Below are 27541 nucleotides of genomic sequence, written 5' to 3' on the forward strand. Positions count from 1 at the left end.
AATGATAGTATAGAATGATAGAACGAACAATAGATCGAATATATAATAAAACGGACGGATGGAGGTTAAATGTCTTATATAACCAAGTTTGTTAAGGTATAATAGCTGTAGCATGCTTAACTAGTACACACTAAATAGAAGACTAGATCTATGTACTTTCTGAAAAAAAAAAAAAAAAAAACTTGTACGGGCTACCTAAAGCAATTACTGTAAGCTGGTTAATTAATTCACATTATGTTTGTAAAATGCTTAACCAGTTCAAACAGGTCCCCGTCAATGTGGGAAAAAAGTCTCAAACCAGGTTAAAACCCATATGATAAACCACTTAAATGAGCTTGTTTGGAGCTACAATCAGTCGCTAGTTTAGCTGAATTGTCCATGAGCGACAAAGCCTGAAAGCATATAAAAAGCTGCGACAACACATCAAAGTTGCTGCAATATAGAAAGCCCTATTAGTTTTTCATAATTTCTACTAGACTATCCCACACAACTGTTTATTTAGCTTTAGAAAAGGGTGATGAGGGACAAGTAGTTTCAGTGAGATGGGAAATAGCTTGGCTGCTAATAGTCGCTATCACATTGAAACTCAGCGGCATTAGCTTAATGAAAGTACACAGTGGTGCAGGGTTGTCCGTACCCATCTGAGAAACACATTCGGCGGCAACTCTCTTTTAATCTGTGTCACTGATCCCCTACAATCCATCCTATCCCTCTGGACATGCCAGAGCGTGACTAGCCTATCAAATTAATTAGCTAGCTGTACACACTGCATTAGCTAGCCGTGCACCCAAGTACCCTCTTATTAAGCTGAACAGAACTGCGGCTCTGACAAAGTAGCACTGAAGGGTACGCTAGCTCTGGCTGGGTGAAGTTTATTTAACAATAACACTGTAGGGCGAGGACAAAGTTAGCGCCGTGTAAACAACAGTTAGCACTCATTTAGCCGCTGTTTGTTCACGAGAGATAAAAAGATGGGGCAGGGCTGGGCTGAGGAACGCAGCTTGATTATGTTTCAGAGGTAAGCTAGGTTATTGCCCTCTCGCGACTTTCTGAAAGCAAAAAAAGACCAGCCAAAAGAAAGATTGAACGAACAGCCTTAGCTAAAGCTTCTGGCAGCTTTCATTGGAATAGGCTGGAAAGTGACATGCTGAGTAAAGAGCTGGATGGTGTGAATAAATGAGCCGAGTAAGAAGAGAGAGGATGGCTAATGGGAAGCAGAGGATGTGCTCAAGTTTGAATGAACATTAACCAGGTGAGATGACGAGCCTCTCCGGTTTCAATTACCTGCCCTAATAAGGGAGATGAAGAGGTTTGTTTTGGGATATAGAGAGGAAGATGAGAGACGTCAGGGAGGGCAGAAAACTCAGGAGAAAACCTTCTGAATGACATTGTCCATTACAGCTTGTTTACCACATAACAAAAACTTGCTTCTTATGCTTGCATTTATGCATAAGAGTTCATTTGCAATTTGCAATGTATCTGTGTATATTCTTAACAATATTGAGGTTCTTTAATTGCTCTTGGATTAATTTTTGTTTTCTTGCCATTAATTGTAATAATTCAGTGAGGTTTTTGTTTGCACAAGGAGTCTGACAACAGACAGTGCTCCACACAGAGATCTGATCTCATCATCATCATCCAGTCTGTCTGGAATGACATGAAGAAACAGAACTGAGACAGACCCAGAACACCCTAGCAGCTATCTAATAACACTCTAAAAAACACTAAGTAAAAACTAAATGTAGTGGATGAGAGAAGACGAGAATAAAATCATCTTATATTTACAACTATTTAATTCCACATAAATTATTGCCGACAGTCTCAAAGTGCAATGAGGTTTATTGGTATGTAGGTTTAGTGGAGCACACTGTTGGTGGCTGGTGTTTAATGACTGGGGGCCTCATTAACAGCTGCACTGTGGGGCCATCCTTCTTATAATTGATGTTGCTGGATAAGACTTTAAACTCTGGTCTTGCTCACTTCAGCAAGCTCTTCAGATACACCACCCTGCACATGCAGGCCCTGTGCGACATGCTCCATCATTCTGAGTCAGAAGACGCCAATAAAACCGCTCGTAGACAAACTTACGTTCAGCCAGAAAAACTGAACATTTGAACTCTATAGAAGCAGGGTTATTATAGTTAACAAACTAAAACCACCATCACAAGATGCTTTTAATTTAACTATCATTTATCAATTCAGAAATATATATGTTTAAAAAAACATTTTCTTTGGTGGAAATGCATTTAACACTGGGTCCAGCACTAGCTCTATCGGTGAAAACCCAGTAAAAGAGAGATTTGGCATCTACTGATCTCACATCTTGAAATTGAGCAAGCCAAATGAAAAGGCATTAAGTGTTCCCTCCACTTCTTCCTCAGCACATGCCATGTGGCGAATGTTTGAGCATCTACCCAGCCAAACAGACAGAAGTCTCGTCTCCGAACACAAGCAGCAGCAGGACAGAGTTTGGCCTTCTCCGTCTCTCACTCTGCCCTGCAGGCTACAACACAGACACATACAGCAAGAATGAGGACAGAGAGAGAGAGAGAAACCTACCAGACAAACAGAGTGAAATGAGATTTAATGGAGGTGCATAATGTCTACAGAGACAGAGAGACAGACAGATGAAGGAAAGAGAGGACAACCAATCAATGAGAAAGTGGTACTTGAAAGATTTTTTCCTAGAAAGAGAGACAATACTGGTAAGAAAGAAACTGAGAGGGAAACACCAAGGCCATGTTTACACAGAAAAGATGCGATATCTGACTGTGTTAAATGACATGTATATACACACATTTTAATAATTCAAATATTATTAAATAAATAAATATTATTATTAAAGCAAATAATTACTTATTTATTAATAATATTTTCTCTGAAGTATTTTGTCCAAAAAGGACATTACATACACACACATATTTTTAATCATTACATTATTTTTTATCATTATCGCTGCTGTAAAATTAAAAACAATAATGTAAAATAACAATAATAATAATTATGAATAGTAATAACAATAGTTGTTATTATTATTAATATATGATACAACAAAACAACAACAATAATCATAACTATTATTTTATTACTATTGTTGTTGTTTTTCACATTATTATTAATTTTACAATTATCACTGCTATTATGAAATAAAATAATAATAAAATAAACATTGTATAATACAACAACATTACTATATATATATATATATATATATATACACACATACACTGTATGTATATATAACCCTCATATGCGTTAATAACAGACTGTTTGCATACACTTTTGCATACATTTTGTGAGAAGTTACAAAAAACAATCCAAAATGAAACATGCAGAATAAACTGTCCTTGACCTCCAGGAAAATGGATCAAAATGAGTGCATGGAGTCAGACAAAAGTCTTTGCTCATCTCTGCAACTGCTCTCCTGTTTTTGTTCATTCACCTCTATGTTTCTCAACAAAATCTTTTTCCTCTCATCGCTCTATCTCCATTACTGCTACCTCTGTTCCCAAACCTGCTCAGGGTGATTGAGGGAGAGAGATGTTGCACAGAGCACTCAGTAGTTGTATCGATTCCGGTCTGATCTTTTTAGGTTATACATGTTCTGTGTGTTGCCTCATTATTTAACCAAAGCAGACCGGAGGCCAGCGATGATTCCAGCAGCAGTGCCCGGAGCAGCCTCATTTTCATCCATTCATACGACACACTCATAACAGCGCTGGGAGAGCAGGCCTGCTGGAAATGCCTGCTGAGCGGAGGACTCTGAGATCAATAAACAACACTAGAGATGCTCTATGGCTTTATCTGTTGAATCTCACATAAAAGAGAGATCTGAAGATGAAGAGACCTGAACTCAATATACTTGAAAAAAAAACAACCAACCAAGTAAACTGATTGGTTGGAAAGATTTTCCATTTTTCACTTGTATAGCACTTTGCATATAAGGACTGTGGAAGTGCTATAAGGATTCGCCTCACATGGACTTTTTCACAATGTGTTGTGTTAAAGCCTGGAATTAAAATCCTTTTCATTTGTATCATTCGATTTACACTAAATATGTAACATTTAGAAGTTCTTTTATATATTCTTTGCAGTTTTTAATAAAGATATTTAAGAGATATTGCTATTATCATTGCTATTTATCATCTATAATTGATACTTCTCCAGATCCCTGTCATGTCTTCATAATGAAGCTAATTGTATATGCTACTCCAAATGTTATGACATCTGATTGGAATTGGTTGCACAAGATCTTATTAAGGGGTTTCACAGCAAAAGCAGTACACTGTTAAAAATAACAAATAATCCAAAAGGGGGAGAGAGATAGACAGAGAGAAATGTTCTACTTCAGCGAACATTCTTAAAGGGATAGTTTACACGATACAAATAATGATCATCACTTATAGTGTATATGAAATGTACAAAATATTATTATTGCATACATATTTTGCACATCCAGTTTAAAAAAAAGAGAGAGAATTAAAGTTACTGTAATTCCAGGATGCAATATTCTAAAATCGAGAAAAGGGAGAATCTGCTGGCATCAGGAAGCAGAAGACATCAAAATCAGACATCAAAAAGGAGATATTACTTACTAAACCTTATATTTCTCAGAGTTAGCTGCAAGGCAAGAAAGAAAATTCTTAATACGTACAAACCCAGCAACAAAGAATTTGTCCTTGAGCAGCTAAAAATTCTCACAGACACCCGTTAACTGATCAAAGGTCTCTGCCTCTTTTTAGGATTCTCACATACACTAAAGTGACATTTTCAGCAGGTTTCAATCTCAAGCCAATGACATGGTCACGAATGAACCCACAGTAACCCTCATTCAAATGCATTTCATTTTGTCCTATTTTCCCAGTAATAAGACACCTGGACAATGGGGAGGCCACTAACATGTTGCACTTAAGGGTTTACATATTAATTTTGCATAAACACTGTTCAGGAAACATAAAACAAATATTCTCTTCAAAGCAGGGGTGTCAAAGTAATTTATGTTAGATAACACAGCTAATATTACACTAAACAACACTTTATGCAAGCCGTTTTCTTAATTTTTTAACTTTGTGTACCTATGCTCCTCTACAGCTAATAAAGTCCAGAATCGATATTTTTCTTTTTTGCTGCTTTAATAACCAACACTGGGGTAAAGCGGCATTTTCTAATTTACTAAAGGAATCCCCAAAGGTCTCAGATTACATTTACATACAAAATTGGTAATTATAGAATATTAACCAAACAACAGTATTGACAAGAAAAAGTAACTCGCTGCTCTTGTTGGGAAAACTTCAGCTTTAATAAACCATCTCAAACTAAACATTAATACAAGTAGGATTAAAAAACAAAAGTACCCCTCATTTTAATTACAGGCCTTCTCAGTCAATCTGCTTTAAAGGATCTCATTATTTATTTTTATATGTTCTCTCATAAAAACAACAACAAAAAGCATTACATTAGTAAAGTCAGTTAAACAATGAAAAGACCATATGTATCAATTACGGGTTACGTTACATGGCTCATAAAGTCTACAAGACTAATTAACCTCACAAAAATGCGACAGCTTAATTGCAGACAGTGGAGGGTCACACGGAAACACTCCATTACACAAGGATATTAGAGCTTCCTGTGCCTGAACCGACTTAGAGAGGAAGTCAAGTAACTGCTAGACGATTGTAGCTGTAAGCTATTGACTGACAATGAACAATATATTTGTCCAAGAGCTCACAATGCAGCATGTGTGTGTGTACAGTAATCCTTTATGGATTATGATTGCACATCATAACACCATGTTGGATGTGTGATCTGTCTATTTTCTATACCAGTACACACAGACAATAACCTATCAATAGCAACACCCTATCAACACCCCAGCAACATCCCAGCAACAGCAACATCCCGGCAACATCCCATCAACTCCCCAGCAACATCCCCGCCACACCCCATCCACAACCCGGCAACACTCAATCAACTCCCCAGCAACATCCCAGCTACACTCCGGCAACACCCCATCAACATCCCATCAACACTGCATCAACACCCCAGCAACATCCCAGCCACACCTCATCAACACCCCAGCTACACTCTCGCAACATCCCAGCAACACCCCATCAACACTGCATCAACACCCCAGCAACATCCCAGCCACACCTCATCAACACCCCAGCAACACCCCATCAACATCCCATCAACACCCCAGCAACATCCCAGCCACACCCCAGCAACACCTCATCAACACCCCAGTTACACTCTCGCAACATCCCATCAACACCATAGCAACATTCCACCAACACCATACCAACACCCCAGCAACATCTCAGCCACACCTCATCAACACCCCAGCAACATCCCATCAACACCATAGCAATATCCCAGCAACACCCCAGCAATATCCCAGCTACACTCCAACAACATTCCACCAACACCATACCAACATCCCAGCAACACCCCATCAACACTGCATCAACACCCCAGCAACATCCCAGCCACACCTCATCAACACCCCAGAAACACCCCATCAACACCCCAGAAACACCCCATCAACACCCCAGCAACATCCCAGCCACACCTCATCAACATCCCAGCTACACTCCAGCAACTTCCCACCAACACCACAACAACATGCCAGCTACACTCCAACAACATCCCACCAACATCCCAGCAACACCCCAACAACTCCACAGTAAGACCCCAGCAACATCCCACAAACACCCAGGCAGCATCCCAGCAACACCCCAGCTACACTCTAGCAACATCCCACAAACACCCCAGGCAACATCCCAGCAACATATCAGCTACAATCCAACAACATCCCAGCAACACCCCATCAACCCCTAGCAACATTCCAGCAACATCCCACCAACACCCCATCAACATCCCAGCAACACTCCATCAACACCCCATCAACCCCTAGCAACATCCCACCAACACCCCATCAACATCCCAGCAACACTCCATCAACACCCCAGCACCATCCCACAAACCCACTGCAACATCCCATCAACACGCCAACAACACCTCATCAACACCCCAGCAACACCCTAGTATTGTGGCAACCAACAAGCACCACTCACATTTTCTTCAGGAAAAATGACAAAATCTAGTTTTAGCGGCCTCTGACAAAAATCAAATAAACTTGATCTAGTTATCAATTCACATAGTGGATTAAAATTTCCATTGACTGAATCCAAAGATATTATTTCAAAAGGCAGCTGCAGACATATTTGGGCAGTTAGCTCTGACATTATTGTTCTCTTCCATAAATCAGGTCAATAGGGGCCACGTTTTTCACAAACTCAATATAGACATTTATTCGTATAATACTGCTTTGCCTCATCACTCACTTTCTGAGGAGTCTCGTCTGCTCCAGTCATTCAACCTGACACTGCAATCGGATGCAGTCAAACGAGAACATCACAAAAGGAAGCTTCTGGTAAATCTGGGAAGCATTTAAATACTGTTTAAGGTCCGAGCAGCACTGAGACTGACAAAACTTCCCTATCCGTGCATAGAGCGCTGTCTTCACAATCAACATTTAACTGAACATTTTTAGTGTGTGTGTGTGTGTGTGTGTGTGTATGTGAGAGACAATATGTTTGTTGAGTCAGAGATTGCTCACCCCAGGCTTCAACAGCAGGCAATCTATGCAAGTCCACTCTCACAGCTATCAAGCATCGAATTCCACGATGGAAGTGACGGATCAAACACACACACACACACATACACACACCTGTGGTGAGAGGTAAAAGACAGCTTGATTGCATCTGAAAGATATAATATGAACTCCTCCGGCAGCTCAGTCGAGCCCATGACATTATAAGCAATTATCCCTGTATGGCATCCTTTAACCACAAAACATCCAATCACACATCCTGGCAGGAAGTTACACTGACCCGTGAGATTCAAGTCATTATTAAAAAAGGAAAGGAACGTGAAAATTTTTCGAAAACAAAAAAGACCCACAAGGTGGAATTCTCCATCCATCATATTAAAACACAAATCACACGCATGATCATACAAATCATGTTTGCTGCTGATTAAAGGGCCCCAGCAAGCTATAGAAAATAATGACGGACTAACGATGAAGAATTTCCAATTAACTTCCTTAAATTAAGCTAATTGAGTACATTGTGTTTGGATCGGTGTTGGGTAACCAATGGCAACAGAGCTACTTGTTGAGTGCCCAAGGCCACATAGACACTGCAAATATGGTCTTCACTTCTTATGTGAGCGCTTAATCTCGTTCTATAGACAGTCATTGACATATACTTAGGACTGACAACGGGGGTGGGGGTGAACTGTAACCATACAGTCTTTAAGACCATAACAGCAGAAGGTTTAATCACAATGACCACAACATGACTGAATGGAGCCAGTCACTCTCATTGTTTAATACTCCAACACAGGACTGAATTTGGTACAAACATTCAGAAACTAGAGTAGTTCATTCACAAATTCTAATACAAGTCTGTCCCCACCAGCTCTGCAGTCCGAGGATAAGTCATGTACAGCACACTGCTAAATGCAGCAGTGTTAGGATATAAACAATTACACTGCAACTGTATACATTCATATATTTTTTCATTTGCTAATATAGCTTAGCAGATTTTTATTACAGATGTGAGATGCCAAAATGTTGCGTTGATTATCTTATTAATCATCACTATTTCTTTGAAGTAACTTTTGTAACGATAATGATAATTAAAATAATAAAACTGCATCACTCCCAAAACTTTGCTGTTTTCAGCTTATGCTGACCACTATATATAAAAAAAACCTGTAGCACGATAATTATTTAAAAATGGCAACACTTTACAATAAAGTTCTATACATTAACATTAACATTAGTAAATAATACAATGAACAATATATTTAGTCTTATTCTCTATACATATGACTTAAATTAATAAAATTACAGTGTATTATTTATTATTTACTGTATAATTAATTATTAATATTTTATGAATTAACATGAATTAACAGTGTGGGTTTATAAATTCATGTAGTCTAGAATGTAGATAAAGGCTGTAATAAATTGTTCATTTTATAGACAGAGAGGGAGAGAGAGAAACTAAAAATGGCAGGGAATGCATTTATATTAGCCATATTACACATTAGTTCTTGTTTTTTTGTTTTTTGTTTTTTAACAGTGAATTGTATGGTAAGCAAAATATATTAATAAATAACGAGATTTTAATAATTCATTTTGCAGTGTAATGTCAACAGGCACACATATACACAGTCACTTCGCACTCACACATTTCCACACAATTCTACAAGCATTGGTGTTTCTCATACACCATCGTATAACATTTCCGAGTGTTTGTGAAACTACATGTGCCTTGCAGCAGTAAACAGACTCGTATCATAGCCGTAATCGACTTGAATGGCCCACGGTTTGTTAGACAAGATCCTCCTGGCACCTTGCATATTTTTGTTAGGTATAAGAGAATAAATGATGTACTTTAAGTCGTACAGATATTCGCATCGTCAGTCTAGCTATACACAACTCAATAACATTACCCACGGGCATTTCTCTTCTCAGCTGCAAAAAGCAAATCCTAAAGATCAATTTCAGTTTCCCAGAGGGTTTTCTTTTTGAAATATTGAACAGGTACTCAAAAAAAATAATAATAATTACAGTGTGTACACAAACGCCATCAAAACTTTAAAAGGAGAAGATCATTTATTTATTGGATTTAATTACTTTTATAGATGACTTAAAATGATAGTAAAATACTCTTGTGTTTTAAAAAAAAAAAAAATTTTGTAAAAAATTATATATATAAACATGGGCAGTCATGTTAATGTATTCATATATCTGATGTTAGAAATGGCTTATGTTTGGAGCTTTGTGTCAGCTCTTTATGGACTGGGAAGGGAGTTCTGAGTTTTGAAAGTTACATCCAACTTTTATTATTTTAAAAGTTCAAGTAAAATTAAATTTATATGACATTACCCCTTTAAAGGATTGGATATTAAACACACAGCATGCACTACACAACACTAAGACACACACCAAAACTGCTGTAGCTTCAGAAATAAGCCTAATTTTCAAAAGCCACCGAATGATCTTACACAAAAAGGGGAGCTTAATACAATCCTCATTAAAATCTCTGACTGGGAGTTTAACCCACATTTAAGCTCCCCTAGAGAACAGGTTCTTGGCATTACCAAACACATTCATTTTGTATTGTAAAGTATAATGTGGTTTTGCAGGAAAAGCAAGCGAGATGGAAAGAGACAAAGGCACGTATTCATACATGATTCTCTACAGAAATCATCATGAAATCAGAGATTAGGACTGACTATGCAATGTAGCCTATTAGAATGCAGTTACATGCGCATAAATTTAAGATATAAGAGCAAAAATGTCCTTCTGTGGATTTTAGTGTTATATTTATTTCATATGATATAGTTTAGCAATATCACACAGGCAAGAGTGCTGTTTTTCCACGAATATCTGCATTATTGCAAATGTGTTTTTTTTTTTTTTTATGTAATAATAAACAAGTTTGCGTTAAAATGTAGACTCAATATTGCCAATATTGTCTGTTTTGCTCAATTTCATTAACAAAAACAGTGCCAAAAAAAGTGACAGCAGAACTTGTGCTTTTCCGAGCAACACACAACAGTGTTTTATTACTGAATGAATCCATGTTTTTTTATCAAATGGAGTGAGCCAGTGATTCAGTGACCCATTCATAAAAACTGGCAAGCAAGTCACTGACTTGATTTGATTCTGAATTAATCAGTCATTTAAACAAATCTGTTAAATAATTGACCGAATGACTCACTCATTAAGATAGTGACATGTCGCCACCTACTGGTGCTATTAGTTTCATATTGAGAGTATAATTTCATTTTCTAAATTAAATTAATTAATTAAAACTAATTAAAACTAATTAAATACATTTCTATGTTTTTTTTTTAATAATTTTAGTTTGATTTAACAATTTAATATTAAACTTAAATTAGAACTGAAAAAAAGTCATTATAAAATTAAATATATTAATTATAAAATGTACATATTTACATATTTTATATAAAATATAAATATAAAATCATATACAAAATACTTTGCAAACTGTGACTTGTATAAACACTGCATCCTGCTGAAGTATTATGATTAATATGATAGTATGCAATTCTGAACACTCCATAAAAATGCTTCCACAACAGAAATAGGCCAGGTGCTGTCAAAAAACATCTGTTTTGTCTGCTAAAAGAACAACTAGTCAACAAAGTTGTCTAATACCCAAAACCCTATTAACTGTTTACCCAAAACTGTATTAATAGTCTTCTATCAGCCAAGAAGTTGACCGTATAAAGCCAGAGAAGTGCAGAACAGGAGACAAAATAATTATGATAAAAACGAGCAGAGTTCATTGAATAATCTTGGTTGCGCATGTCTCAATGTTTATCGCCTATATGCATGTGAGCCTTTGAGTATACTGTATACACCACTCTATCCAGCCCCTGCAGCTCTCATCTGCTCTAAAAATTAAACACACTCATTAAAAGCATGTTTGTGTTGACGTCAATGTGCAACATAATTACAGCTGAGAGACTAACACCAAGCACAGAGTAATATCCCTGCGCATCATCCACGTGTTGTTAAATTTCCAAGAGGAGTTTTGCCAATAATATCAGTGCACCGATCTACAACTACAACCATCACCACAGTAAACATCAGACCTGACACCTTCACCAATTGTTTTTCTAGCTGCATATACACATACCTCCCACAGCGGAGAGAACTGCAAGCATGAAATAGCTTTCTAACCAACAGAATGCAGATGGGTTTTGGTGTTGTGCCGTTCTTCACGGTTCACGGTGTTGGAGCTGAACAGTGGTTGAGCTGTGACCTGTAGATGAAAAGAGCTTTTGCTCCAGACAAACACATTAGCATGTACAAATACAACAGGTGACCGTGCTGGATTCACACTATTATGCATCAATTTCCATCAGAATCAACAACAAATGAGACAGGGGAAAAGGTTGTTTAAAACCAACTATCATTCCGTTAGCTCTTGAAGCCTTGTAGAAAATATGCTATGCTAATGGTATTTCAGCATTCAAAAGTAATTTATAATTGGAGACCTTCCTTCAGTGTGTGCTTTTTCTCCCCCTTTTATGGTCTGCCAGGTTAAAAAAAAAAAAAAAATTCAAAAAATCTGTTTGCTTTTATAAAACAAATAATACACCTTGCCCAACATTCTACAACCTCTATTTCCAAAACAAAACAGAAAACAAATGGTATAGGATCCTACATGACCTAACTGTTTTCAGACTTTTTTATACCAAGGACCCTCCAATATTAAAGGTGGGCTATGCATTTTTTCAAAAACGCTTTAGAAAACTGAGTCAGGCCCAGTACCAAAACAAACTTGTAGCCAATCAGCAGTAAGGGGCATGTCTACTCATGATGCGAGGAGAGAGCGCTTATTAGTGCACATGACGGACATTAGCCGAGCGAAGACAGAAAGATAGAGATGGCGGATAAAAAATAAGAAAAAAAGAGGAAAACGTCTGTGGAACAAAAGAAGGCTTACACCATGTCTACACCGGACGCGACCTGTCTACACTGGATGCGACAAAGCAACCGTTGAAAATCATTTGAAATCTGTGTCAATACGTCATAAATAGAACACAGCAGCAGTTTACTGTCGGGGATTTGTCGTGTCCCATCCAGTGTAGACAGCATCACTGATTATAATGAGTTCTATAGTATTTTTTGTCACGCTGCGCTGCACCACGCCGCTCGCGTCCGGTATAAACACGGTGTTACGATAAGGCAAGAAGTAGGACCCGTGTAAATATCGGATCAGCTTTCCAGCGCTGGAGAGAACTCAAGGAGCGGGAAGGCCTGCGATCGGATGCAGAGGTTGCTTTGTTTTTGGAGTAACATTGGAGTAACGGATGCAGAGGTTGCTTTGAGTAACATTGGTTTTGCTTTGTTTCAAAGAACTAATCGTTGTCGTATGTATGTGTGGGGCGGAGCTATCAAAATAGGGGCGAGACCACTGATCTATAATAGAGAACATTATATATAGATCAGTGGGCGAGACCCTTTTGGGGTAGGTGCGTGTTTGTTTTGGTGATTTCAAATGTCAAAATTGGCTACCAGAAATCACTTACCCCACCTTTAAACAAACAGATATATAACTGTTATGCATACAGCATATTTATCATTTTATGCATGCAGACCAATTTTTACAGCGTGAGAAAAAGAAATAATGTTGTTGTAAACTTAGCTTTTATATTGTTACTGTACTGAAGCCAAAGTATTAAAATATTATCTGGAAAATATTTACTTTGTATTAAGTTGACATTATCTGTATTAATGTTAGATGAATAAACCCCAGGATAAATTATTCAATTAAATTATGTGAATAAAATTTAAATAAGCACAAAAGTTGATTGATAAACATTGACTTGTTTTCTCAACAAAGCTATATTCAGATTTGTTTTTTTACTGTTAAAAATGTGTCAACACAATAATCAATTAATTTAGAATAATCTATTTTTTTTTCTAGTCTTTAAAAACGAGAATGAAAAAATGAAACCATAACATCTCTAAATACTATAAATATTTGAAAAATCATTGTTTTAAATATATTTAATTGATAAAGTAAACTACTTTATTTTTTATTTATGTATTTTTTTCAGTCAAATATTCTACAGACCGCTTCAAATTGCTGATAAAACTGTAGCGTCCCATTTACCTTTGTATTGTCTTGATTTGGGCTCCTGGCCAACTGTGTTGAGATTCCCAGCGCACATGAGGAACTAAAAGACAGAAAGGGGCTGATGGGAAAGATAGCCAAAGGTCTTCCCACATTCCTTTGCCCAAAGCAAAGCTTAAATTTCAACCAAAACCCTCAGACAAGGAAAACAATGAACTATTTAGTCCGAGACTCACTTTCGACCATTTAGCATGTTCGGTATTGAACACACATCACAGTGAAACCAGCCTTACATAACAGAAGATGACAAATAAACAATTGTCACGCTGCTGGCCTGACTCGACTCGCAGATCTTTAGCATGAGAAATGCGTTTAGCCTCAACCTCTAATTATGAAAGCAAATAAACATCTGGTTGTTCCGGACACGTTTATAGGAAACGGTAGCGTTTACGGGCGAGATGATTGCCGAAGCCACATTAACCCTCATTCTGACAGATGTTTCGTAAGTGTTTGGAAATGGCTATGATTGCCGTCAAAAGCAACAAAATGCAATTAGCCTGCTAATCAAGGAGCCAAAACTGTGGCGGAAGTCATCTACAGCAAACGCGCTGTGTCCAATTATTTACCTCTCCTACATTAACACTGACGGATAGTACTAATGAAGCCAGCACCACAGGCTGCGAGAGTGAGTGTGTGTGTGTGTGTGACGGAAACGGAGAAAGTGAGAGAGGTAATAAGCCTTAAATACGATTAGTGGGACGCGTCTCATAAAGATGACCCATGGCTGCAGAGACTCCACTGCAAATAAAAGCAAACCTGAGGCAGATGCCGAAAATACTGACATTATGACACCATGATAAACACTAAAATAATTAGCGATGCATGCTTAGTCATTAGCATTGAAGATAATGCCTCATTATTATTATTATATTGCTCATAATGAGAGTTAGGGATTTGAACAAACTCCTAATCGTAAGCATTAAACTTCATAACTCATCCCACATTGTTCATTGTTTCAATAATTACACTATGTAGGTTATGGGAGTTCAAATCCAGCTTGCAACTTTTCCCAATCCAGTTTCTCCTTTCTCTCTCCTGATCATTTCCATTCCTCAATCTAAAATAGAATCGTGCCAATGCAAAAGATAAGTAAAGGCAATGTCAATATAAAAAAAAAAGCTTCAGTTTAGTTTCCCCTTTCTGCTTATCACTTCCCCTCCCCTCAATTTGCTAAAATAAAATAATGCAAAACATTAATAAATGGCAACATATAAAATAAAATAATTGCAATATCAATAACATTTAAAATAATGATGGAAAGCATAATTTTTAGCCCAAAAACATTTGAGGTTAAGGTTTCAATGTAGTTTCTTGTCTCTTCTGATCATTTCCTCTCCTCAAATCTGCTAGAACAGAATAATGGCGATGCAAAAAATAAATAAATAAATAAATAAAGCAGATGCAAAAGACGAAAATTCAATTAAAATAATTAAAGTAAAATAAAAATAATAAAACAAAATAAAATAAAGCCAACGGAAACGAGAAATAACAGAAATGTCAATAAATAAAATAACGTAACATATACAATGAAAAAGCATAATTTTTTTGCCCAAATACATGAGGCTTACGTTTCCCGCTGGTTGCAACAAAGAACAGAAAAGACAGAAATCAAAATGAGAACTGTGCAACTATTGTGTGTGTGTTTTATATAAATCATCAGAAGTCATCAGAATTGAGGCTTTTCATCAAGAAAAACACTTCAGCATATACATCATTCTCTCTACTGCTTTTATACAAAAAGAGTAGAAACTCACCATGGAAAACAGTTACATGTCCAGGAGTGCATGTGTGAGTATGGAGAGTAATGCACATGCAACATGTGTACAGACATTGAAGATGAAAGCATGTATCTAATGTGTGCGCGCGTATGAGAAAAAGACAGAAAGAATGCGAACGGTATGCATTTCCATGGGAAACTTTCTACTTTCTGTGTGCAGTCGTCATTTACTTATTAACACACTGCAAACAGTCCTGAGTTTACTCTGTCAGTGAGTGACAAGAACAGTTTGAGTCAACAACAGAATGTAGGACAGAAAAAAGAATAGATCTAGATCAATCAGACCCTCATAAATCTCCATGAATAAAAGCCAGACAAAATTGAAAAAAAAGAAAGCATTAAGCATTTATTTTGGATTAATCTGTTCAACATGTTCAGAGGTCTGCATGCAGCCACCTGCTGCTTCTGTTTTCTCATAAAATGTGTATTTTCCCTTGTTTGTCAATTAATGTGCCAAAAATATCAGAAAAAAAATATTTTGCTCTTTAAGGGAAATGTTCTAAAATTCTAAAATAAAATTCTCATTTTTATTCCAAGTTGTGATAGAAATGACATCATAGTTCTGAATAGATAAATAAATAAATAAACTCTGACATTATAACAGGAGAAATATAATAAGACCTTCGGAATGAAGTAAAGAGGCACCTTTGGAAAATTAAAAACGTCATATATTTTTTCATCACCTTCTGTCAGAACATGGTGGTATTGTTTTTTTGTATATTAAACTTAATATTTAGTATTATAAATAAAATTTCTAATAAATTTTATATTTATGTACATACAAGTGATAATGTCAGCTTTGATACAGAGTAAATCAAAGGTTAACACTTTACAATAATGTCTCATCAGCTAACATTAGTTCAAGAATTAGGTAACATGAATCAATCAATATATTTTTACAGCATTATCAGATTTGTTAATGTAAATGAATAAAGAAAATTTTTTCACACTTTTTCACTCCACATGTGACATGATTGCAACTAACCTAAATTATTCCAAGAGTAAAAACTTGCTGTTGCAAGTGATTTGCTCCATTTCCAAAAAAGGGAAATTTAGTTAATAAAAACACAATTGTTCATGTTTGTTCATGTTAGTGCATTTACTAATGTTAACATATCCAGCTTTACCTGCACATTTTTAAAATCAAATGATGAAATTACATGAAATTACATTTATAAATGCTGTATTGTTTATTGTTATTTCATATGTTAGTTAACGAATGTTAATGACTGAAACCTTAAAGTGTTAACAAAACTGAAATGATGCTTCTCCTGATCATCTCTGATTAATATCAAAGTGGAATTGTTTCCTTTTAAAAAATGAACAGCATGTATGACTTTGTTTGGTCTCATGTCTCAAGAATCGGTGCAATGTTTCACCTTCTCAATCCATTTATCGAGGAGCTCTTTAGGAGTGTGTGCTCCATTGTGCTCAGATCTTGTGTTGTATAGTGGTGTTATTTGTGGACAGGGTGAGAGCTCTCTCACTGTGACATTTAAACCCGGCAGTGCAGTGAGTCCTGCACTCACTTTAATTGAAACAGATGGAGAATCTGAGGCACAGCCGCAGGGCACGAGCTCTGAGTCTGCACACACACCGATAAACATTTACTGCATTTATCTGCTAAGACAACCATCACAATTACTATTGCTCATACTTGATCCCAAGTATTAAACTTGCACACAACTTGTCTCCTGTAATGTTTGTGCTTAGGATATGAACGATATATCAAATCGCGCAGCTTGTTGTACCATTACTTTTCTAAACAATATAATTCATGATATAAGCCCGGTGGACATTAAAAATGAAGGAAATAATCCAATATACTGACATTGAAGGAGTGAACTGAGCCATATATAAAGACCAGAATATATTAGATACTTGGAGCAATCAGCAACCACATAGCAAGAGGCTAAAAACACTACTTTAGTGCTCACAAAGCAATAGCCCAACACTGTGACAGTAACTTCTGCATGGAAAAAGAATACTACAAATTTTCTAAAATTAAAAAAAAAAAAAAAAAATGAAATGAAATGAAAATAATATTCTAAATATTATAATATTATATATATAATAAAATTAATATTACAAATAAAATAAAATAATAGCCTTGCAAATTGAAAAATAAGAAAAAAGTTTTGACTATGCAACCACCTACACAACACTATTTTCCCTCAAAATAGCAAATGGTCTAGTAAAAATCTAATTTTTGTGTTTTAATTAATAATTAATTCAATATTTAATTTGTTTTCCTTTTAACAGTTTTTTTTTTTTTTTTTTAGAGAACACATATACTAGTGTTGATCTGAAGAACCTTTAAATACATCAACAACATTAAATACATTTTTTGTTTTTTTAAAGGAAGACTAATTTACTCTCCTAAACATCTTTCTACATTATAAGCACTATAAAACAGCATATTACGGTCTTTTCTAAAATTGCCGCACTTCATTGTCCAGATAAAGTCAGAAATCATACACAACAATCACCACCACATTTGATCTTCGTTGGAGAACAGACCCAAACTGGATGCTCCAAAAAGAACAAAATCAAATTATAACAACAAATGCCAATAATGCAACAAAAACAGACTTAAAAACACCATCATCTTGAATGAAACAACATCTCATGCTAGATCACACTTTACCTTGAATACGAGCAGAGTTTAAACAGAATAATCCAGAACGTTAGTCTTTTGCTGTTGCAAAAGGTCGTAGCTCAGGAGCACAAAGTTCAGGAATAACTCGACTCCATCTGCTAACTGACTCCTGTGACCATCCAAGAGAGGCAGAGAAAAGGAGGGAGGGAGGAGGTGGAGGAGGAGGTGAGCTATTCACCTGTGGAGCAGCGATCAGCCGCCGATCAGCCGCAGCATGAGACCCATTGACAAAGAGTGGTGAAGCTGGTCCCAGGTCAGTGAGCAGGCCGCTGTGAGCTCACATTGCCCTCCTGTATGCAGCTGATAGCAGGCAGGGTAAGAGGATCCGTACTTAGTCAGGGATGAAAACAATACCTGCTCGCTCAGGCTACACCGTTCGGTGGGGGTGGTTTATAGGTGGTGGCAGTGTTTTTCTTTGATGGCGGGGCAGTCAGTGAAATAGACCTGTCAACACATTGCTGTTATGTGAAGATAGGCTTCCTTTTTGACCATACCCGAGCACAAACCACACACACACACACACACACGCAGAGAACAGCGGCAACTATATTCCTTCTTTGCTAAATTGCTGCAGTAGCTGCCAACATCCAGGGTAAAATACACACACATAGTTTTCAGCCGAGTCACATATGGGTTAATATATCTACTGTATGGCGTTTGTGCTGACAAATGCGTGCCAGTGTTGAATGAGAACAGTGTGTCTTAAATTTGAATTCTCAGAAAGAACGGTAATGTACACCTTCATTCATTATACATTCTTACTTCCAGATGCTCTTTGTATCCGTGCCTTTATCTGGGAGTGTTCGGAGTGACATACTACTCATGCAATTGCTGCAGTATGCATTATGTATACTTCAGTATGGACACTATGAACAGTATGTATGGAATGCCCAGATGACCTGCTACTGTAATTTGCTGAAATGCAACCAGAGCACAAGAAGTGCTGTATGCCACAATGCCATGAGCCCCACTTGATTTAGATTTTCCAGTGTTATATACCATTATTTAGCGTGACTCTTTAATTAGAAGCAAAAATCAATAGAAATCTTTAGTCTTTTCTGGAATTTCAAACGGAAATATATTTAGATAAAATGGGTAAATAACCTTATTCTTTCTCATGCACCTACACTATGTTGTCTACATCAGATGCAAGAAGTGAGCTGTGATGCAACCAAACTAGATCACTTCCATGTTTCTACTTCTGATGCACTGCAGAGATAATTCAGTGTCTTTATTTCCCCATCCATTAGAAATAAAGCAATGATTTATTGACTATTACCATATGTAAGATGTTTTCATTTTTTTTGTTTTTTGTTTTTTTGAAGGAAATTAATAATATTATTCAGCAAGAATGCATTAAACTGATCCAAGTGTAACAGTATAAAGACATTTATGTTATAAAAGATTCTAATGAAGTCTGAATTTCTCATAATAATTTTCTATTCATCAAAAAATTCTGAAAAAGCAGCAGTTTCCAGAAAAATATTAAGACAATTTTCAACATTGATGATAATAAATGTTTCTTGAGCAGCAAATCAGCATATTAGAATGATTTCTGAAGGACCATGTGACACTGAAGGCTGGAGTAATGATTTATAAATTATATTTTAGAATATATTCAAATAGAATACAGTTATTTTACTGTTTTATGCTATTTTTGACCAAATAAATGCTGCCTTGGCGAGCCTAACTGACTTTTTAAAAACAATACAAAACTGTACAAAATTTGATACAACATCAATATAAAAAAGTATTATGAACTATTAATTAAATATTTGGTCTTTAAAATATTAACTTTATATTAGGTGGCCTTAACTACTGTGTACTTACATTTAAAATAATAATTTGGTACAATGCACTTATTGTGTACATACATGCTTTTACATTGTACTTATATTTTTTAAAATACCTATATGTAATTACATTCATAATTACACTGTTGACCCATCCCTCACACCTTAACCCACCCTTAAACTTACCACCAAACCTGTCCCTAACCTTACCCGTATCCCACCTCAATAACAGCAGAAGTGTTTTGCAATACAATATGACCACAATAAGTACATTGTACTTATTTTTTGATGCAAGTACATAGTAGCTAAGGCCACCTAATATAAAGTGTGACCAAATATTTAAACATAAAATTAATTCAAATCAAAAGTGTGAAACAGCAGATTGTTATAAGATTATGTATTTCCATTGAAAATTAATCAAATGGTAAACATAACGTGAAGATACTTTGACAATTTCTTCTACCATGTAAACTGCACACACCCATACTGAAAATGTGAATTTTGAAGCAGTTATGTTTATTTTTGAAAAAAGTATGTTTCTAATAAGTAACTTGATAAGATAGTTTGGGATGTCAGTGTGTGCTGTTATGTTGTACAACAAAACGTCAAAGCATCATCAAATTATGTTTACCACAGGATTTATTTATTATAAAAAAAATAAATAAATAAAAAAACATTATAAAACCCCATAGGAAAATCTCGAAGGAATTAGCTGCTAATCAACGTCCATGTGTCTGCTGGACAGTAATTTTACAGCATGCAGAACTTTATGGACTGTCATAACCCTGAAATGAGACGCATAAAACTTTAACAGGAGGTGATACTATTCCCTAGACGCATGTTAGGTCACAATGACAACGGAGGAGAGGCAAGGTCTTTGCGGCATAAATATTGCCACTTAAAACTGTTTAATATTATAATAGAAACAAGCACAAACTGTTTTGTGCACCCACACATAAAAGTTTCCAATTAATATGCAATAAACTTGTATTTTACCACCTTTGAGGAATAAAGTTAATATCTATACAGAGAAACGTTTAACAAACCTATTTACACTGATGCTAAAACATGAAGAAACATAAAATGCATTGCTATCATTTCAAATTAGCATTTTACATTATGTGTGTGTGAGAATGGTTTCAGGCAGACGTTTTGCAGGTATGGGGTCAAAGCCTACCGCTGTCAGACACGTTTGACTTCAAACAGAGCAGAAAAGGATGGAATAAAATATGCATGATGCAATGGAAAGAGAGAGAGAGAGAGAAGCGTCCTTTTAGATGCCTCTCCTGAGTCCTGAGATGTCATGAACTCAAGAACAGCGGTTCAATGACCTAAGACAGTTCACAGACTCTGTCTAACCTTTGACCCACAGCTCAAACACCCCTGAGAGAGCAATTCATACCAGTGCAACCTTAATGTTAACCTACCATGACCCAGTTAATATACACTCAGACCCCTGACCATTACTATGGGGACATAAAGTCATTAATGGAAATGATAATGCTAGTCAATCTGTCTTTATGCACAATAATTTACTACAGTCTAATAAGTTTAATAAGTGATGCAGGCTATGAAAATAAGCACTTAATTAAAAAATAAATAAATACATAATTCAGCCTAAATGCATAATTTAGGCCTAAAATAATAATAATAAAAAAAAACATCTAAAATGTAAAAAAAAACGTAATATAATTTTATCATTTTAAGACATATAAATCAAATGTACTTACTTACTATTAAATTATGTAAACATAATATGTGTTATAACTTGAATAAATAGCTTTGCTTAGGCATTTAGCAGGAAAGAAACCAGACATCCATGAGCAACTGTACACAAGCTTTGTTTTCTGATTTATGTCAGTGAAACATGTGGTGGAAATTCCAAGCACAATCGACATCATTTTGCCACTCATTTCTTTGGTGCTGTCTGTAGAAGCTTTAACAAAGATGCCTTGTTTTGCACTTGTCTGTTAGTATCATCGATTTACCCACTCATAAACATGAAGTAAACAGTCCGGAACACACCAAGCCAACGCCGACGAACTAGTGGCAATGAAAGCAGACTGCACAATTATTGTAAATATGAACATTTATTATGATCAATACAATCAATTAGCATAGAATTCAAAGGAATTCACTGCTAATTATGATATTTTTGTGTTTTGTGTTTTGGGTTTACGTGCAATTATTAGTTTTTGGTGAAGAAATGGCTTTAAAATACCCGCTGAAGACCTCCTGTGGCTTGCTCAGACGTCTCAGACTGATATTTCTCCCTAAGGACAGAATGTTTATCTACTTCTGAAACATGCTGTGAGTGTGAATGAAGTACCATGGAGAGGGAGATAATCTCATAATAAACACCATTTACCGTATAGAGAATTTCACACACACACTCACATTTCATGATCCCTGTGGGCACACAGATACACCACAGTGTGTGCAACAACATGTAATGCCCACTCAATTAAAAATTAATCCTGTCACTTCAAACACACCCCTTCATTGAGTATATCGTGCAAAAAAAGATGAATGATTACTACATTCATTTACCATGGAATTACACAATATGCCAAGGCACTTAACCTTTTAACTGTCACCGTCCCCCCTGTGGGACACCTACGTTTACTTCCCTATTTTACAATTAAATCCTAATCTAATCATGACAAACTATATATATCGTTGGAAAGGTCTAAGACTCCTAAATAGGTATTTTACCACTTTTTTTGTTAAAAGATTAATTTATGACAAGAGTGGACCTGAAAAATCTATATCATAACAAGAGTTCTGACCTTTGTCACAGAAAGTCTTATTTTTTGCCTTTTTCTCTATCACGTATTAGAAATCATAAGAAATTATATATCAGTTGAAAACTTAAAATCTCAAAATTCATCCTTTGAAACCCATTTTAAAATCAGACATTGCATTACCATGGAAATGGTACATCAAAATCATGTTACAAAATGTTTTCATTCATGAATTATAAAAATTTAAGTTTGAATGTCTCTGTTCAAAACTGTGAGTGACAGTTAAGGGGTTAAAAATACCATTTCCATAAATCTACAGATACCAATGCTTAGCCCAAAAAAAACCTAGTAGTACCATGGTACTTTTGGTTTAGAACACCATTTATAATTTACCACAGTATTACATATTACCCTTTGTGAAAAAAATAAATGCTCTTTAGCATATTTTAAAAAGAGTATTTATGGAAATATTATACTACATAGATATTATACTAAAGAATGTACTTAAATGCATGTATATAATACTTAAACTTTATATAATGTTTCAGACATGAATTGCAATTAAATGTATTAGTGTTTAAAGTTATATTACTGGTACCAGTAATAAGAGAATCATGGTATAAAGTACCATGGTATTACTGTCTGACACCATCCCAGAGCCAAGGTACTGTCTTTGTAGTCCTTTTGTAAGGTTAGACACAAACACACACTGATCATCTGTTCAGAGACTCTGTAAAAAGGTCATTTACAAGTAGAGCGGAAAAAAGTTGACATGTCTTTGGTTCCATTTCCTGTCTGAGACTCTGTGTCAGTCTGAGCACGGCTAGTAAACATCGGAGAATCTTTCACACTCTTATAATCACAAACACAATCCAATCATTTCTTGTCAAGGTGTTTGTTTTCCCCTTCAGAGTTCCCTAGAGAAGCACATTTCTATTCCTCTGTTCTCGAATCCACCAGCATTAGAGAATACACATTTCCCTCACGTCCCACTGTGTGTGTGTGTGTGTGTGTGTGTTTTGTTTTACTATTCCACAGCACGCTAACCTGCAGAACAGAAAACTGACAGCGTTATGCTAACAATCCCAACTGTTACAATGGCAACGCCACTTGCCGCTATGCTAATGTTTACAGAAATGCTTGAACCTTTCATACTGACACCTGAAGATGGAGTGAATGAGAAATTGGGTGAAAAGGGTGAAATGTTGAACAGCAAGGAGAATGGGGCAAGGGGAACAAGGGGACGATTGCTGTTATCGAGTTGGACAGGTAGAAATTGAATCAGCATTGCTAGCAGTGGAAGGGTAATTGATTCTCAGATGAGGCCGCTTTAGGATACAGTGAGAAAGAGAAGGCAAGAGAAAATGAAAGCTGGGGATACTTGAATAAGACAGATTAATAGAGGAACAGAAGATCCGCAGATACTTACACTGCAATAAATAGCAGGTCTTCTTCATTAATGTTTTCAAATACAGGTAAGATGCAAGTAGATAATAAATGTAAGTGGAACATCTGGTTAACTGTTGAGGAAAAACATCTGATTTGTAACTCTACATTAGATCTGTGCATTACAGTAGGTCTTAATATATTAGGCCGCTGTAATAAACAGCTATATTGTGATTATTAATATAGTAATTATCATTAAGAAAAGAAGTGGAGGGAAAGATGCAACGTTAGGTGATTTTGCTTTGGAAACTTTAGAAAAAATTCCCAAAATTGACTTTGCTGACTCTATCTTCAAATACTTCAAACGGGTGTAGCTCAGTCATTTTTTTTATTCCAACAAATCATACATCATTTTTGAAGGTTTTTTAATGGAGATTGCGAAATTAAAAAGAACTCCATTTTAAAAATGTGCTCATTGCAACTTATTTTGCCAGAACAGGTCACAAACACACACACACACACACACAGAACATAAAAAAATATAAAAATATATTTCTATATCATCAATAATATATCATAACATAATGTGTATAATTCATTTATTATGTGTATAATAAATATAATTTATAAACATTTTTTTCTTTCTCTTTGGTTTTAGAGAGAGAGAGAGAGAGAGACAGACTTTGACTTTGATCTCTTTATTCACCAGAAAAAAAATTATCTGTAATTTTTTTTCTTTCAAAGGATCAAGATATATTGTACAGGTATATTAAAAAGAAATATAGGAAAAGTCAAAAACTGATATTATAAAACTCAAGAAACATTTTTATATTAAAAAAAATAATAATTAAATAAATAAATAAAAATTCATAATTCATTATCATACATAAATGTCAATCAACTTCACACTGTTATTAATGCCCCACATGTTTTAAAGGTCTATATATCCATTATTAAATTATAAAAAGCAAATTCAACCTTTAAACATGATTTTATCAAACCCCTAAAAATCAACATAACATCAGTCTGTCCCATTCCAACAATCTTATATTTCTGTGACAGCCAAATAGCCAACTTTGCTTGGCCAAAAACAAAATTCACTAATACATGCATGTCCCTTTTGGAATGTTTATATTTAGGTCCACAGATAAAGAAAGCTTTAGTAAAAACCTCCCATTACATCACATTATAATTTTGATATTATTCTCTCTTTCTCTCTCTCTATAGCCTTCATATAAAAATATATTATGATTCATAATTCATTATACAGGGCATCCAGTTGTCCCCATAATCAGCTGGCTAAATGCAGAATGTTTCCTGCAAGAGTTATGTTTAGGGGATGGAAAATATGATTAGCTAAGTACAAAAACTATTATGCCTATGAAAAGTCCTCATAATGATCGACGTACCAGTGTGTGTGTGTGTGTGTGTGTGTGTGTTTACTGCTTCAGCCATCTCTCTGGACTGTAGAGGATGAGCAGAGACATATCCCAGTGTTCTGCTCTGCTGCTCGTAATGAGCTTAGTCCTGTTGCTGAAATCTCTCTCTCTCTCCATTTCTCCTCTTTCACAAACACATAAGCACAGGATGAGAGTCAGACAGAAATTAGCAATAGGAGGAGAGCAGCATATGTTCATTAAAAAGATTAACAAGCCACATCTATTCGTCTCCATAACTTCCTGACTCCGGTTTCACTTTCCATTCACAGTGAGGAGACTGGAACACCGACATCCTCCATGGTTTGTGGCTTTTCTTCTACTATAATATTGCAGTCCAGTGGTTGTAATATAGACTTCAGATTAATACTGGACATTTTTAGATACTAGATTTTAAAAAACAGTTTCTACATAACCACAAACAACATAAACAACCTGTCTGCCCACAACAAAACAGAAAACCCTGTCTGACCTAACAAAAAAAACAAAAAAATGCCACATATCACACCAATATGGTATTTGATGCATTATTTAACAGTGAATTAATAAATATATATGTATGTGCATATATATATATATATATATATATATATACACACACAAATGTATATGTACATGCATACATATGCATACATAAACCATTAAAAATTGTTTTTTCAAAACTACCAAAGTATGTTTTACAAGAAAATATGGTAACACTTTACAATAAGATCTCATTTGTTAAGATTAATGCATTAACAATGAACAATATATTTTTACAGCATTAATTAACCTGTCAACTTAATATAAATTAATATAAATATTCATGTTCATGATACAGTAATTCACAGTGCATTAACTGAAGTTAACAAACACCTTTTTGATCTTAAACATGTATTAGTAATTATAAAGATTAACCTTAACTAAAATGATTAAAAGCTGTAGAACTATTGCTCAAAGTTAGTTCATGTTAATTAATGTAGTTATGATGTTACAAATAAAATACTATTTCAATCTTTCTACTTGGTCTACATTTGATAAAATGCAATGCACTGCTTAAAAAATCATTGGCTCTCTAAGATAAATGCCTTGTGCTTGTATTTCCCCGATTTGTAAGCTGCTCTGGATGAATAAATGTTAATACAAAAGCTACATATGGATAATTCAACCTAGAAACTTTTAAATGCTGGTTTAGTTCAAACTAAAATTACACATCCGCGTCCCTCAGACACAGTCAATGAAAGTCAATTAACCAATCTCACAGCCAATTACATTCTCATCTGAGAAGAGGAAGAAAAGCTAAGTATCGACTAATAATCTGTCTGGTTTTACAATTCTGTACAGTCGCTTGGAGAATAAGAGTGAAGGCCGATGTGATACAGTATCATATCAGTAATTCACCACAGATCTGATCTCTTTCAGCTCAAAGAGGGTGAAGATCAAGATATGCTCTCTATCTCTCACACACACACACACATACAGGTAAAAGCACTATGAATAATGAAGGGAGACATGTGGAGAGAAAAACACATCCTTGAAAGAGTAAAGGTTATCCTCTATATAATACCAGTGTCATACTAATGAGACTATGGTCATAAAAGGATGAGTAGACAAAAAAAAAAAAAAAACAGTACTAAATAAATAAATAAAACAATCAAAAGGAAAGAAAATAGGGAGAGAGCAAGGGTGAAAAACACAAGCTACACCATGACACCTCTGATTACAAGTGCCGCTTTTCCACAGGATGATAAAGCTCCGGTTAGACAATACTTGTTTCCATTAATATGGAAATGGAAGAAAGCAAGGGTTTTCTGCGATCAGACGAGCAGAATGACAAACAGTTAAAGATAATAGATGCTGGCGTTCAAGATAATAGATGCTGGCAGAGTTATTTACAGGAAGGGTGACTTTGAGTTATTAATAATATTCAACTCCAGCGGACCTGTTGACCTCAAGTTGTCCATCCACTCACATTGTGTCTGTGAGTATGTGTGGTGTTGTTTGGTCTCGTTCTTACAA

General features: G+C 35.6%; 1 protein-coding gene across 20 annotated transcripts in view; it reads right to left on the reverse strand.

Moving 5' to 3' along the window:
• Positions 1-27541, reverse strand: part of shank3a (SH3 and multiple ankyrin repeat domains 3a) — a 323493-nt gene that overhangs the window by 287057 nt on the left and 8895 nt on the right. For 11 of the 20 annotated variants that reach the window (XR_009267007.1, XR_009267008.1, XR_009267006.1 and 8 more), the window contains exon 1: positions 15503-15653. The exons of 2 other annotated variants lie outside the window; for them this stretch is intronic. Coding sequence is in view for 3 of the 18 variants with exons in the window: in XM_058751767.1 (XP_058607750.1) it covers positions 15503-15505 (3 nt within the window). In the remaining 15 variants the exon portion in view is untranslated. 7 more of the 20 variants (XM_058751768.1, XM_058751757.1, XM_058751778.1 and 4 more) reach the window with 4 other exon arrangements.

This window comes from Onychostoma macrolepis, chromosome 18 (assembly GCF_012432095.1).
Source record: "Onychostoma macrolepis isolate SWU-2019 chromosome 18, ASM1243209v1, whole genome shotgun sequence".
NCBI classification, from domain to species: Eukaryota; Metazoa; Chordata; class Actinopteri; order Cypriniformes; family Cyprinidae; genus Onychostoma; species Onychostoma macrolepis.